This window comes from Yarrowia lipolytica, chromosome 1E (genome assembly GCF_001761485.1).
Source record: "Yarrowia lipolytica chromosome 1E, complete sequence".
In the NCBI taxonomy this organism is placed as follows: Eukaryota; Fungi; Ascomycota; class Dipodascomycetes; order Dipodascales; genus Yarrowia; species Yarrowia lipolytica.
In genome coordinates this window covers 3,067,570-3,082,741 of record NC_090774.1, presented here as the reverse complement: position 1 = coordinate 3,082,741, position 15,172 = coordinate 3,067,570, and the positions used below count along the sequence as shown (strand labels likewise).

The 15,172-nt window shown below is 49.4% G+C and overlaps 6 protein-coding genes across 6 annotated transcripts, besides 1 other annotated feature; 3 read left to right on the top strand and 3 right to left on the bottom strand.

Moving 5' to 3' along the window:
• Positions 1 to 1,242: 1,242 nt before the first annotated feature.
• Positions 1,243 to 2,814, top strand: YALI1_E30815g (uncharacterized protein; the record flags this gene model as incomplete). The annotated part of the gene is made up of 1 exon (XM_504406.3): positions 1,243 to 2,814. One exon carries the CDS (start codon positions 1,243 to 1,245, stop codon positions 2,812 to 2,814), a length of 1,572 nt encoding a protein of 523 aa, XP_504406.1.
• Positions 2,815 to 3,677: 863 nt separating this feature from the next.
• YALI1_E30759g (uncharacterized protein) lies at positions 3,678 to 6,866 on the bottom strand (the record flags this gene model as incomplete). The annotated part of the gene is made up of 1 exon (XM_504405.1): positions 3,678 to 6,866. One exon carries the CDS (start codon positions 6,864 to 6,866, stop codon positions 3,678 to 3,680), a length of 3,189 nt encoding a protein of 1,062 aa, XP_504405.1.
• A 333-nt stretch (positions 6,867 to 7,199) lies between these two features.
• Positions 7,200 to 7,448: a sequence feature (Partial Line element; YALI1_E30755t).
• A 463-nt stretch (positions 7,449 to 7,911) lies between these two features.
• YALI1_E30743g (uncharacterized protein) lies at positions 7,912 to 8,739 on the top strand (the record flags this gene model as incomplete). Its single annotated transcript, XM_504404.3, has 2 exons — positions 7,912 to 8,046; positions 8,389 to 8,739. 2 exons carry the CDS (start codon positions 7,912 to 7,914, stop codon positions 8,737 to 8,739), a joined length of 486 nt encoding a protein of 161 aa, XP_504404.1.
• Positions 8,740 to 9,165: 426 nt separating this feature from the next.
• On the bottom strand, positions 9,166 to 10,212 carry YALI1_E30725g (uncharacterized protein; the record flags this gene model as incomplete). The annotated part of the gene is made up of 1 exon (XM_504403.1): positions 9,166 to 10,212. One exon carries the CDS (start codon positions 10,210 to 10,212, stop codon positions 9,166 to 9,168), a length of 1,047 nt encoding a protein of 348 aa, XP_504403.1.
• A 1,764-nt stretch (positions 10,213 to 11,976) lies between these two features.
• YALI1_E30707g (uncharacterized protein) lies at positions 11,977 to 12,888 on the top strand (the record flags this gene model as incomplete). Its single annotated transcript, XM_504402.3, has 1 exon — positions 11,977 to 12,888. The coding sequence occupies one exon, from the start codon at positions 11,977 to 11,979 to the stop codon at positions 12,886 to 12,888; it is 912 nt and encodes a 303-aa protein (XP_504402.1).
• A 1,750-nt stretch (positions 12,889 to 14,638) lies between these two features.
• On the bottom strand, positions 14,639 to 14,974 carry YALI1_E30677g (uncharacterized protein; the record flags this gene model as incomplete). Its single annotated transcript, XM_504401.3, has 1 exon — positions 14,639 to 14,974. One exon carries the CDS (start codon positions 14,972 to 14,974, stop codon positions 14,639 to 14,641), a length of 336 nt encoding a protein of 111 aa, XP_504401.1.
• Between the last annotated feature and the right edge of the window lie 198 nt (positions 14,975 to 15,172).

Here is a 15,172-nt window from a genome sequence, read left to right as displayed (position 1 = left end):
TGTCAATTTCCTTCATTACTCCATGCTAAAACGCTAGCTTCGGTGTTCGTTTTGCTTTTTTGATTTTGGCTTAGATTTGGCCCAATGCTTAGCGAAACGCGGGGTTCCCAAACAAGACAGTAATACACTGGGGAGAGGACAAAAATCCTGACGGAGCAAAGAGAAGCCAGCTCAGAAGCTATTGTGAGGTTCCAAAGAGACCACATGCTGCAGGGGAGAGGTGGGGGAGCCCGCAGAGAGCACAGAAGTCACATCTGGGGTCTTTACAAACAAACAGGGGGTACCCTGAATCCACTGACTCTGGGGTATGTCCGGGGTATGCAGCCCACAGGTCAGTTTAGAACGCCGTTTCAAACGCCTGCAAAACGACTTTTAGAGCCACGAGAAGACTGACTTGATACGCAACTGGAGAAACAAGAAACAAATACATGTATGTACTGCTCAAATATCGACATTGCACAGATGTTTCACCCTTCATACAACACAGGTATACACGTTCGCAGACGCTAATAACCAGCTCTGCGATCAACTCTAACCTTGTGAGTAACCCAGCAAATGACGATTGCGGAGAAGCTCCAGCGGGTGTCACGAACGGTGGAGGTGGAAAATAATGGTGGTTTAAAGACATAAAATTGGTAGCAACAGTGATGAGGACACACTCTAGGACGTCTGGTACCACAAGGAGGGGCCAACTGTCGCTGTCATCGCTGTCTCCTGGACAGCAGAGCTAACTGTTGTACTCCAGTGACCAACCAAAATTCTTCTAATGTTGCGGCTCAAGGTCTGTCCCCACAACTGTTGAAAGCCTAAGCGTCATGGTAACAACGAGGAACAAGGGCTTTTCGAACCTTGTGCGATGACAACAGCATGTGAATAAGTGTTAGTGGGGAAGATTCAAGACAGCAGAAAGTTAGCGGGTGTAAGGGGGGGAGGACCAGAGGGGGTGTTAACTCATCAGAACCTTTCCTGCCGAGATGTCAGCAATCAATTCGCCTTCCATACATCTTATGATGCTATAGATTCCAGTTCTGAGGTGTTCCTGGTATGTTTTCATCTTCTTTCATTCCATTCGAGATCCCTCAAGAGTGCATGTAAACTGAAACCTTATGCCAAACTGAGCGATCGTGAATATGAAAAAGTCTGGGAAAGCGTCAATTCAAAAAAGCGAACAAAAAAAGCACAGAGGTATATATATAGGTGACAGCACCAAACCATAGGTCCTCCCCAGAATACTCCTGCACTATGTCCAACGCCCTCAACCTGTCGCTGGCGCTCGGCGTCTTTCTGCTAGCCTACTATGGCTTCTCCGTGATCCAGTACCACATCAAAACCCGCAAGCTCGAAAAGAAGTGGAAGTGTGGTAAGCCCAAGGATATTTCACGATTCCCCTTTTCAGCCTCCTTCTTCATCCCCTTCCTGGTTGAGTCCAAGAAGAACCGACTGCTCGAGTTTGTTCAGTGGATGTTTGAGTCCCAGGTCTACCCCGGTTACACCTGCAAGACCACCGTGTTCGGCGTTGACATGTACCACACTGTCGACCCTGAGAACCTCAAGGCTGTTCTAGCCACCCAGTTCAAGGACTTTTGTCTCGGTGAGCGACACGCTCAGTTCCTCCCCGTTCTTGGCAACGGTATCTTTACTCTTGACGGCCAGGGATGGCAGCATTCTCGAGCCATGCTGCGACCCCAGTTTGCTCGAGATCAGGTTTCCGACGTTGAGATGATCGAGGAGCACATCCAGTACATGACCTCTCGAATCCCCAAGGATGGCTCTGCCTTTGATGCCCAAGAGCTCTTCTTCAACCTGACTCTTGACACTGCCACCGAGTTCCTGTTTGGCCAGTCTGTCGGTTCCCAGACCGTCGAAACCAACCCCACTGCCGTCCCCACCGATATGCCCGTCCATCTCCGAAAGTCTTTCCAGGAGGACTTCAACACCGCTCAGGAGCACCTTGGCCAGCGAGCTCGTCTTCAGATGTTCTACTGGGCCTGGAGACCCCGAGAGCTGTACTCTTCTGGAGAGCGAGTCCATGCCTTTGTCGACCACTACGTTAAGAAGGCTCTTGAGGAGTCCGAGAAGCACGTTGACGACGGTAAGTACGTTTTCCTCCGAGAGCTTGCCAAGGAGACCAAGGACCCCATTGTTCTGCGAGACCAGGCTCTCAACATTCTTCTTGCTGGCCGAGATACCACTGCTTCTCTTCTGTCTTGGTGCCTGTATCTGATGGCTCGACGACCCGAGGTTTATGCCAAGCTGCGAGAGGAGGTCATTGAGAACCTTGGAGACGGTGAGGATCTGTCCACCATCACCTTTGAGTCTCTCAAGCGATGCGACTACCTGCGATACGTTCTTAACGAAGTCCTGCGACTCTACCCCTCTGTCCCTGCCAACATGCGATACGCTACCCGAGACACCACTCTTCCCCGAGGAGGAGGACCTGACGGAATGCAGCCCATTGTCGTCCGAAAGGGCAACCTCGTTTCATACCACGTTTTCACCACTCACCGACTCAAGGAGTTCTGGGGTGAGGACGCTGAGGAGTTCCGACCCGAGCGATGGTACGAGGATGGTGCCTCCCAGGCTAAGGGATGGGAGTACCTGCCCTTCAATGGAGGACCCCGAATCTGTCTGGGCCAGCAGTACGCTCTTACCGAGGCTGGCTATGCTCTTGCACGAATCGCGCAGCTCTACGACACCATCGAGAACGCTGACGACAAGCCTGAGCCTCCCGTCAAGTTCCATGCTCTGACCATGTGCCACCACACTGGTGTCCTGGTCAAGCTCTACAACTCCAAGACCACCAAGGCTCAGTAAACAGCCGTGTATTTATTAATAGATCAAGCATCATGCGATTGAGAACAGAAACCGGAATTCACGTACCTGTAGAAATACTGTAACCTAAGAACAGCGCTTGATATCAGAACCGTCTTGCTATCGTACTTGTATGAAAGTCGTATCATAGACAAGTTGTATCATAGACAAGCCTTCTGCTAAACCCTCTCACGTTTTACCTCTGTGCAACCTCCACCTTTGAGACTTAATTAGCGCCTATTAGCCAAACTGTGTGTGGCCAAACTGGGGGAGAACTGAATCACATGCCCCTTATTAAAACGTAAACGCCGGTAACTCAAGCCTTACACATATCGATGACATCTGACGTTGGGTTTCGTGGACTTAACAATACCACAGTGCGACAGATGTAGCGCTTGGTTCAGTTCGACTGCTATCTCACTGCAAGTACCGGTAGGTAGAGCTAGTACTTGTATAAACAGCCCTTGATCTTGCAAAAAAAATCTCTCGTACTCGTACAATAATCTGGCTGGGTCTTAGAAGCTCTAATAGCTCCATAGGTCACATCCAGTACTCACTACTGTACAAATAGTGCCTTCTCTCTGGAACCCTCTACAAGTATGTACCAGTATGTACGGGTACTGCCATGTGGGTGTTTAGACCACATGGCACTGTGAGACAGTCCAAATCCATATTTATACTGCACGTGTAATAAATATTGTTGCAAGTCAGACAATTCCTTGGACAACCTTTTCATATTACAAGTAGCAGAACACTCTTTGAACCTGCACTTCTACCCGTACATACACTGCCCTTCGCACTCGCACTCGCACTCATAATATACACCTGTTAATTACTTATCTATTAATAATACAGAGCTGGCCCTGCTAGTTGCTAGGGGCAGCCAAACTCTTTGCCTTTTCGATTCCTCCAAGCGCCTCGTAGAACTTCTCGCCCTCGTTAGACAGCACGGCCATCTGCTGCACCACCACAGAGTCCATTTCGAACGCCAGCATAGCGCCTAGAATAGTCTCCACGTTGGGCAAAACTCCGGGAGGCAGCGCACTCTCCTCCGACACGGCCAGCTCCTCTTCTTCCTCGCCTTTCATGGCCTTGAGACCAAGAATTCGTAGAATCGTGATACATCTTTGGGTGATTCGGGCAAAAGGGTTGGCCTCCTCGATCTTCTTGGGGTCGTGGCGTTGGGACTTGGCCTTGTAGGCACTCACGTTGACTGAGCCCAGAGCACATGCCGTCCGCAATAGTGTGTTGCCAAAGTTGTCGTCCGAATTGAGCCATCGTAACGGCAGATTCTCCTTGTCCGTCTTAGCAGGAACAATGTGTGCGAGAATCTCGGCACCCAGAAGGGCCTGTAGCATGAGCGGCTTTCGAATGTCAAAAGTGTGAGGGATGATCTGGAGATCCGTTCGAGGCACGGGAGAGACACAGATGCCAAAAATTCGTGTCAGAATCTCATACTGGAAGATGGGCGCGTTCGAATCGGCTCTGTTGAGCTGCGAAATCTCCAGGTACTGAGGATCACGGCATTTTTCCAGCATGATGTCCAAAAAGAACTTCTTGTTAGGCGTCTCTCGAGACACACTCTTGACAAACATGTCGACCGCACAAGGCAGGTACTTGTCTACCAGGGGGTTGTACTCCTGGAACACGACTCTGTAGTCTTCGGGCGTGCCGATGAAGGGCGACTCGTTGGGCCCGAAGAACATGACCAGAAGCAATATGATGTAGGCGTCTCCAGGGTTCTTGAGCACAAGCGACAGCGACACGTTGGCCAGGAAGGTGGCCACGTCCTTCAGAACGTCCAGATACTGCCTTGGGGTCGCCAGCAAGTTTTCAAGCGTTCCAATTCGCCGCAGAAGCGTGAAAATGAACTCGTAAATAGCCTCGTCCATTATCAGAGCGGCTTGATTGGTTTCCAGAAACGACAGGTTTCGCAGAATCGACGTCAGACACACGAGACGGTCACCAACGGCGTTTTTAAGAAACGGCGTAGGGGTGCCATCCTCAACATTGTGGTCCAGCTTCTCTCCTTCGTTCTCACACTCCTCCAGCATGATCACATAGTTGCCAAAGTTGCACGATCGTGGAGGAGGAGGTGTCTTGAGGATCTTCTTGCGCTTCTTGTGGTGGTGGTTGAACTCGACTTCGAGGTCAGAGAGGTCAGAATCACTGTGGGAGTAATCATCGTCGTCGTAGTGGTGCGGGGGTCGAGTTTCAGTGCCCATAAGAGAGTCCACAACCACCTCGATGCCGTTGGTGTGCTGGTCATTGTCAAAGTCGGCGGAGTACTTCTCAAAGACCTTTTCAATGGTCGAGGCGGCAAATGTGGAGTCTTCGGTTTCTGACTCCTCGTCGCTGAACGAGTCTCGCTCGGGTGTAGCGTGACCAGTAAGCTTGACCAGCTCAGTAACGAGGTCCTGACCAAGGTCTCCGAGAACCTGAGTCAGGTTGGCGCAGTCATAAAGCCCAAGAAGACACCGCGGGTCCGCAGAAATGACCAACAACTTGTCCAGCGCCTGTCGAATCTCTCCAGGGTGGCCAGACTCGAGAGAGTTGGTGAGACCAAGAATGTTAATTGACCCAAGCTCGTGAGCGAAGGGCATGGTGGCTAGAATGAAGTTAAGATCGTTTCCAAGGCCCTTGATGATGGCAGGGTTGCGGATCGACTGCTCCTCGTTCTGCCGCGACTTGGGAAGGTACTTGTGCACTACCATATCCTCTTCCGCGACTGCAGGCTTGGGGGTTTCTGTCGAGTCGGCCGCTGGACCAGGGGTGGTCATAGTTGAAGGAGTAGCTGCAGCAGAGGGAGTAGCGGCAGATCCACCGGGCGTGGCACCGGGGGTAGTGCCTGCAGCAGAAGCAGCCCGTTTGCGACGAGCTTCATCGAATGGTAGTAGCCACTGCTGATACTGCTGCTTCAGCTGCTGGGGAGCGTCGGTCTCATGGGGTTGGAAGCCCAAAGCACGGGCCACAGTGGCCCACTGATTGTTGTTAGAGATCACCTGGAAGCCCTGGTTCTTCATCACAGCAAAGAAGAGGTTGACGTGGGGAATCTTGCGCTGGCCGACCTGCAGAAACGGGCCCATGGGAGAACCTCGCTTAGAGTGGAACTCTCGCAACGCCTTGTTGTACATTTCCACCTTTTTCTGGTTGGCCTCCTGCTGCGACTGTTGCTGTGACGTGGGCTGAGGCTGCTGGTGGTCTCCTCCAGGCTGCTGTCCTCCGGACTGCTGTCCAGGCAACTGGACGCCGATCTTCTGGGCAAGCATGCGGGCAGCTTGGGGGTGTGACTGGTTCAGCTGCTGCAGCATAGCGATACGCTGTTGGGGAGGAGCGGCCACAATCCGCTTGTGGAACGCCTGCATCTGTTGTGGAGTGATTTGCCGCGGCTGTGGCAGTTTGGCCGCTGTCTGGCCGGGCGACTGACTCATGGGGGGAGCACCATGTTGGCCGAGTTGACCAGAAGCACCACTGGGCTGCTGTTGCTGCTGCTGTTGCTGCTGCTGCTGCTGACCAGGCTGCACATTGGCCATGTTGGGGGTGCCCTGGTGCATGCCCTGGGGAGACATACCCTGGTGCGGCCCGGCACCGGGAGTACCTGCTCCTTGACCCATGCCCTGGGGCCGGAAGAACTGGCCGCCCTGGTTCTGACCGCCCAAGTGGCCCATCTGGGGACTGCCCAGTTGCGGAGAGTGGTGAATCTGCGGCGACTGGGTGGTGTTGAGAGCCGAGGTGGGTCGGGAGCGGGGGTTGAGTGAAGGAGAAAAGATATCTGAGGGAGACACGTGGGGGTTGGCAACCGAGCCAGGGGCACTGGGCGTGTGTGTCTGGGGCGTGTTGGTGGAAGTAGGCTGGCCCGAGAAGTTGCCGCTATTGTTGCCGCTGTTTGTGTTGGCATTATTGGTGATGTCGTCGAAATCTTGCGACTGGAAGGGCGATTGAGAGGCGCCGAAAAACGAGCCATCCATGGTGGAGAAGTTGGGGTTGTTGCCGGCCGCCATGTTCATGTCGCCGTCGTCGTCCATGTTGAGCATGCCGTCTTGGAGCCACGACATTTTACCGTTCTTCGTGGGCTTGTCTGCTGTGGGACAGGTATGTGACCGTGGTGGAAAGTGACTTTCGCGTTGTTGGGAGAAAGCACTCGGATTATGTAAGCTAATCACGCGATGTGGTGGTGGTGCAAGGGGTAGTTGAGATGTGATTGTTGATAAGGGAAGTAGCAGAAGAGTAGTATATACTCTTTCGGTCTATTTATATATGGATAAATCTTTACCTCATGTATTTTTTGAAGATAGTATCTGTTGTACCCCACGATCGCGTCTTAACTATAGATACAAGTGCAGACTCTAATTATGCCAATTATGCGACGCAATTTAATTAGATAAAAGCTCTCCTTCGCACAACACGTCCTACAACAGACGCCCCCCGGAAACATCAACAAGTCAAGACACGCAAATATCTGCGGGAATTGGCTTATGGGATCTGGAAGATGGAGAGATCCCTCCGGTACTCAGGGGACGACGCCACCCTGGGAGGGACATGGTCCAAAACAGGGTTTGCTTCAATTCCTGAAGGAAGCCCAGATGTGTTTCTTACGATGGACAACCGCCAGCACCTTCACGATGAGCGAGAAGTAGACAACAGTAGGCAAGCGTAAAAGGCGGGCGAGGGCCCACCGAGAGAAACAGCGTAGCAGGGCGCGTAGTCTCACCACAAGGGGACGCAGAAACCAAACCAATGACGAAGAAAAAAACCACAAGGAGAAGTTTTTCAAAGGCAATGCAAATGGAAGAGGGCAATGGAAAGGATTGGAGATTAGAGAACTGGGAAGACTGGAGTGGCGTTTTCCCGATGGAACGAAACAAACACGCGAAGCTATGTGGACCCAACATACAACACGGACTGAACCAGGTTTTTTTTATGATTTTTTTTACTGGAAATAGGTTTCGACCCAATTCTATCTCTCTTTTTTTTTGTCCTGCTTTTTTTTTTGTTCAACCTTTTGTTCAGTCAGCTCTTTTCAGTCCAACTTTTTTTTTTTGGTGCAAAGTTATAATTAAATGAATGTATATGCAGAAAAAAAAAAAACACACAAACAACATGTTCGTTTCGGCAAAAACATTCATCGTCGCCCGGTCCACCTTCATGTGGTCGTTGGCATACTTTCTGTGGACAGACCCGACCGTTATTATTGACAACATGTATGTTAATATCGTCGGGCAGGCCATGCAGCTGGTGAGTGATCTGACTGTGTGATGGAGTACGGGGACTCTGAGAAGTTGGTCTGGACAGACGTGCGACGAGCGTTATCGTGAGACCTGCATTATCAGAATGTTTTCTAAGGAATGAATGCATTCATATGGTCGCCAGATCAACATAATTCACAGACTCTGTGGCGACTAGACATCACAATGATACCGTGATCTTATCTGCAGTCAAGTGACTTTAACCGGGAGATCAATCTGAATACGAATTTAAAGCAGTTTTATTTCGTTCCAGACCTAGTGAGGACCTCCTGAATCCTCCTTGATCTCTTCCAACAAGAATTACACCGCGCTGTCACCATAACTAACACAGCCCCCTCTGAAACTCGAGAACGCCGAGCCTCTTCTCGGACTCGTGGCATACCTGCTGACTATGGTGGGTGTCTCTGATGTGGCTCCTCTCAATGGGCCCTACCTTGAGTACTTTTACTCCATCATGCCTCTGCGAGTCATCACTCTGTTCGCCATCATCGCCTACTGTGCCTACGGAAACAGTATATACGTGTCCAACTCGATGGTCTTCTCTATCGTCTTTCTAGATCTGCTCTTCAGCTTCTTCACCTACCTGGCTCTTCGAGAGGAGCGTAACGAGTACCTCAAGAAGAAGATCCTCGCTGTCCAGGCGACCCAGAAGGATCAGGAGGAGAACAACTTGGTGAGTTGAAGATGAAGAGTTCCAGCAGACCTTGAAAGGAACTTCAAAAGAGCTTTAAAGTACATAAAATGAGCGGTCAGTAGTCGACTTTGCTAAGAGACTTCACACTCATGGCTGCTTATAGATGGAATGGTAGCTAAATACATGCATTTTCATTATTCACCATGAGTACACTGTTCGGTATTACAACCAAAACAGGGTCAGGACAAAGCGAGCCATTCTACTGGATACGGCTGGGTAGTTTCTGTATGTCTCAGATATTTAGAAGACACGTGAGCCACATATTCGCTCTACACACTCAACATTCATCTCTTGTACATCATATTTGATTCTATAATACTATCTCCATATATACAAATATGTATCTAATAGCTCTGCTGTGGCTCGTTCCTCTCGTACGCTTTCTCGCTTCGCTGAAAAAGGCTCGCTTATCGCCTAAAACAACCACCACTTCTTTCGATGCAGCTCGACAGCCTTCGCCTTGTACGACTCCATCTCCTTCCAGCAGTCTCGTCCCCATTCACAGCCGGCCATGTTGACAAGGAAGTCTCGTGACTTCTCGTCGTAGAACAGCTGCTTGTCATTCTCCATCTCGGAACAAGCTCCGGGAGGCAGACCGTTGATTTTTCTGAGGGGCAGAAAGCCGACCCGTCCTCGGATCCAGGGCTGGTTCGTGAACAGGTACTCCAGCGCGTCCTGCTCCTTGTGCTCCCACTCCATGTGCCTCTGTTCATAGAAGACAGGGTCCCACCACAGATCGAGCAGCTTGTCGGTCCAGTCGGACCGTCGAATGAAGAAGGAACCCAGATTGAAGCCTCCGCAGTCCTGGGTGACAATCAGGTCGACGGGCTGGTTGTAGTCCACGTAGGGGATCTGCACGGGTAAGTTCAAAGGGTTGAATTGGCCAGTTAGGTCTCGGTAGGTCTCATTGTAGAGGTTGTTGAAAATGTGCTGATCCAGCGAGATCTGGGGCTCCATGATGAGCGTATGCAGATCGAGCCACCAGAACCACTCGGCGTTGGGGAACTGGCGCATGGTCTCCTTGATGATGTCGACCTTCTGCCACGACTCTCTCCACTCGTGAGAGTATCTCTTCTTGAGACTCACGTCCTTGACGGCAAGATGGTAGCCGTGGCGCTCGGCGTATTCTCGCTTGTTTTCAATGCTGCTTCGCTCGATGGCCCACTCTTTGGCTCCCTTCCAGTGCATGACTCCTCCACCCTCGTTGGCAGCCAGGATAATCACGTACTTGCCCGAGCCCCAGTTGAAGTGCGGCACAAATGGCACGGCTGTGAAGAAGGACAGCAGGGTCAGCAGCAAAAAAATGACGACAAAGATTTTGCGCCGTATCAGGGCCGTAGCCAAACCCTCGATGAAGCCTCCCACCGTGGCGATGATCCCTCCTCGTTGCCGTCGCGACCACCCGCCCTCGGGCTTGTCCCACGCCGACACGGACGATTTGCGCCTCCAGTTCTGGCTCATTGTGTGTGTGTTTTTGTGTTTGTCGTGGTGAAGTGTATGTGTTGATGTTGTCTTTTTGGTGATGAGAGTTAATGTACAGTAGCTTGGTAGACATGCGTGTGGTGGACGTGCGTACTTTATTTCAGTTGGACCAGCATCGCTGTATTTGTAGCTAATGGACTTGGTGAACCTGGGACATGTCTTGGAAGAGCATACATACTACGTGGACGACGTAAGTCATTTCCGTGAGAATAATTACCGCTCTCTCTTGCTCCTCAATCTGGTACAGTATTACGTGTATATCTGGCGCCTTACATGTTCAACGTCACAGAATTTTTCGTCCCAAAAACCGTGTGCATACTACATACGTCATGGTGACGCTGAGATAATGAGATGATAGCGATGTAAGGACAGGTACGAGGAGCAGGACCATAGAAGATGAAGACTAGAACCGTACCAGTAGTATTGAGTGATCGCTGCACAATACCAACCCACATCTCCACCTCGTCCATCACTACAACCTATTGTTATTCACGACGATAAATATGCTCATGTGGACCAGTTACTTCTTTTCATCTTTAAGCTCCACTGACGGCTTCAAAGTGGGTACACGGCTGGTGGGCATGCTTAACGAGTACTTGTAGCTACAGTAGAGAAGAGGTTGTAGACAAGGCAATGGTACGATGCACGTGAGCTTTCACATCGAACCAGGCTTGACTGTAACCACCTCACAACTGCTTAGTCACATCCACTCACACGTGCCACCCCTACTTTTCTTTGTGCGCTTGTGCATCCTCTTGTCCATCTTCAGGGGCAACCTTTTTCACTACGAGTACATACTGTAGTTACAAGCACTGCTCCGAGGCAAGGATCGTCCTGAGTATGTGCGAGCTGATGACTGGGTGAGGTTATGAGTGGAGAGATGTTGATTATATAATAAAGAATGATGATCTGGGTACAGTGTACTGTGCAATTTGGTAAGATAGGAGTATGTACAATTGTACAATACTGTAGTTACAGATACACTGTGGTGGTGACGTAAGATACAACATTCGCCTGCACAATGGAACATATAGAAAGACTCTTATACTACGATACAAGGGGCTCCATGGTGAACGACCAAACACAATGTCTATTACTTATGCACAGAATAGCGTCTGGAATGGAACGTTGAAAGTGGGTTGGTTAACGAGAGTACACTGTGTTACTGTACTTGTTGTACTAAGAGCCACACACTGTGAGACAGATGGAGATGGCCAATTTTGTGATTAAAAAGCAAGATATAGAAAAAGAAGGGATATATTGGGCTAAACAAGCGGAGTGGTGGCGTGATATAGCTTCTGTGGCAAAAAGTCATGCAGTAGAGTGAGTGACTAGTTTACTGTAGGCTACAGTACTTTCAACCCAGGAAGCTACTTAGCCACATTGAGTACATTGCACAAGTACATTACGTAATTGTAATTACGTAATTTACAGTAGAGGGCACAGGAAGTGTAACAGGTTCGGGCACACAACAAATCGCGCGCATCTCTTGATAAGGACATTTGCGGGGTACTGTAATAACAAAACACTTCAAACAGAAGGATATAAAAACCACATGATAATTTTTTGAACACCCACAGACATAGTTTTCGCCCGTTTACTGAGAACATGTTTCTCCCTCTACTTCTTGTACTCCATCTCATCTCATGCACCCAAAGCTTATTGGGAAAAATTATGTGGTGTGCATTATCAGGCTGAAATTATTCCATTACCAGCTGTACACATCCTACAACGACTTTTACAATGGGATCCAAAGACAAGAGCAGCAAGAAGCAGGCCAAGGTGGTTGACGAGGTGACTGACGAGGTGACTGACGAGGTGAAGGCCGAAGAAACGGTCGATATCAAGACAAAAACTGACGAGACCAAGTCTGAGAAGAAGGATAAGAAGGACAAGAAGGCCGATGAGAGCAAGACTGAAGAGAACAAGACTGAAGGTAAAGCGGCTGACAAGACTGAGTCTGAAATTGACATATCGAAATTATCCAAGAAGGAGCGAAAGGCTTTGGAGTTCAAGAAGACCAAAAAGAAGATCGAGAAGGGAGAGTTAACGGTGGAGGCTCTTAAGGAGGAGAAGAAGGAGAAAAAGGAGGCCAAGAAGGCCGAGGAGGAGGAGAAGAAGGGTTCCAAGAAGCGAAAGCGGGATGGCGAGAACGGCCCTGCTGCCAAGGCGGCTCGATTTATTCTTTTCTGTGGTAACTTGCCTTATGATATCAAGGAGGAGGTGATTGCTGATCATTTTAAGACCTGCACTCCTAACAAGATTCGAATTCGAGATGCCAAGGGGTTTGCATTCCTCGAGTTTGAGGGCGACGACGCCTCCAGACGGATGAACGTTGCTCTCCGAATGCATCACTCTACTCTTATGAGACGAAAGATCAACGTGGAGTTGACTGCAGGAGGAGGAGGCAACTCATCCAACCGACGAAACAAGATCCAAGAGAAGCGACAGAAGCTGGACGACGAGCGGTCGGAGCGAATTGCTAACGAGGAGAAGGCCAAGGCTGAAGCCCAGGCCAAGGCTCGAAAGGACGAGAAGAAACAGAATCTGGCTTCGGCCCACAAGAAGGCCCACAAGGAGTTTGCTCCCCAGACCAAGAAGCCCAAGACCAGCACTCCCGGTGTCCATCCTTCTCGACAGGGTCTGATTCGGTAGAATAGAGGAATAGGCATATAGATAATGGACATAATGGAATGGTGGGAATAGGTAGTGATTAGTACAAGTACCGGTAGTTCTACGTACTGCTGCTGGGTACTACTAATAAGTCTCAAGTAAAATCGGTAATTATCGTACAGTATCGTACCAGTACTTGTATATACTGGTACGATACTCGTACCGTAGCAAAGCGATAGCCTGTTTCCATACGAATGCCTAAAAGTACGGTACTCGTACTCGTACTTGCCCGACACCGTATTGAAGTCTTACAGTAAGCTTCATCGACTACTCAGGTGTGCTCATACTTGTAGAAGAGGGTTCAAAACATACACAAAGAATGACTGAATTGAAAGCAGTTTGGCGGGATAAAGCACAAGTTACCAAATGAAGATAAAAAAAATAGATATCAGACCCATAATCACCTTGTTCGGCGGTTAATTCAAAGGCTTTGACTTGTGGCTAGAGTTTGAGACTGTGGAACTGTACGTTAACTGGAACGACCTACAAGTACCAGTAATGCGTGGAAGGGTTAAGGGAGAATGAGTAAGGGTAACAGCACTCGCCCTTGTAGCAACTACGATGCTGCTCGTGATACCGAAGGACTTGTACGAGTAACGGCAGATACTATGGACAAAATGAATACCTACGGACATGACGTTATAGACAGCTATTCATGACACCCGTCAACATCAACATATCATTCATTCCTCATGAAAGTCCGAGAAAACATCCCGTCTACATTCTCCTCTGGTCCATGAAACAGTGACAATCTCTTGGGTGATGTTTAAACCGCCTGGTGACTTCGGCTACACGTCTCGAAACGGCTGCGGGCAGTGCTCCAAGGTTGACTGGGGTGCGTGGAACTACGATAGACTCTCGGATATACACTGCTAGTATACTCACGCAGTTTATTTAGAGCGTACTGGTATTGGGCTGGATGAGTTTACAGGACAATCTTGGTCTGCTGGTGAAATGTAGGAGCGACATATATGGAACTAAGTCTATGAAAGTGATAGCACTTACCACACTGTATGTTTCGTGTAACCTGGTCTGAGGGACTTTTGTAGGTTCAATCATAGAGGAACGTACATAGGCTGACAAAAAAGTTGAACAAGTGAATATTTTTGACGCTGTAATCGTTTCGTATTATACTGTGGGGATACGCCTCACTTGTTCCACACAGTTGTTTACATCCCTTGCATTCATGTACCACGCGTAGTTATTCACGCGACAAACTCAGACCCAGACAGTTGCACTAACTCACGCACCCCAACTCAGAGCCAGAAAAAGTTGGTGGGCCATGTGAGACAGATGGGCCTGTTGCGTGCGATTAACAGGGACGTCTCTTTTCAAGTAAAGTAGCACACGAGAGTTGAGTTTGTCGACATCAGGAAGGTGCTTATATGATACTTTTACGACAATATACTTATACTGCACCACAGTGTACAGTATCGACAGGTCAGCTGGACAGGTCTGTAAAGAAATGTTTTTGGTTGACACTAGTCAGGGGTCAGATCCAGACACGCGATTCATTCAGCCGCATCCTCAAGAATGTATCAGTGCATATACCGTATGTACTGGAGACAATATGAAGAAAAAGATCATTAAATAAGAGGAAGAGTTGGAAGTTCAACCAAGCGGGAGAAGAGGAGGAGAAAGAAACGGTTAGGGGAAAAGCCATTTACTTGATGGGTTAGCGGTTGCTCTACTCTACTTGTTAATACAGACGTCTATTCTCTAATAAATAATGCTACACAGTGTGGTAGACTTTGTTGATGGCAGTGCCCAGAATCTGGGTGAAGTTAGGAGGGTTGGGGGTAGACCAGGTCTCGTGACCTGACCAGTAGTAGTATGCTCGGTTGGCCAGCAGCATGGAGTTCTGGGGCAAGTAGAGCAGAGCCACCATGAGCAGAGCAGCTACCAGCACAATGACAACGTTACAGAAGCCAGCCTCCAGAGGAGTGATCATGCCCACAGTGAAGTGGACCTTGTAGGTGTAGTACCACTGGCCGATGAACGACGACGAGTAGGGCACGACATCTTCCTCGTCCAGGAGATGCTTGACGTTGTTGTTTGAGTAGTACATTGTGTGTGTGTGTGTGAGTGAGCTGGGGATGACTGAGTCGGTATAGAGGGGGTTGTGCAATGGAGTAGACCTTGAAGGAGGATGCTGTTAATGCAGGAATGGAGATGCAATGAATATGTTTCCGGTTTTTTTTTTTGGACTGGTCGACTGCTGATGGTCGGGGCAGAACAAGACAATATATAATACGGTCGGTCAAAG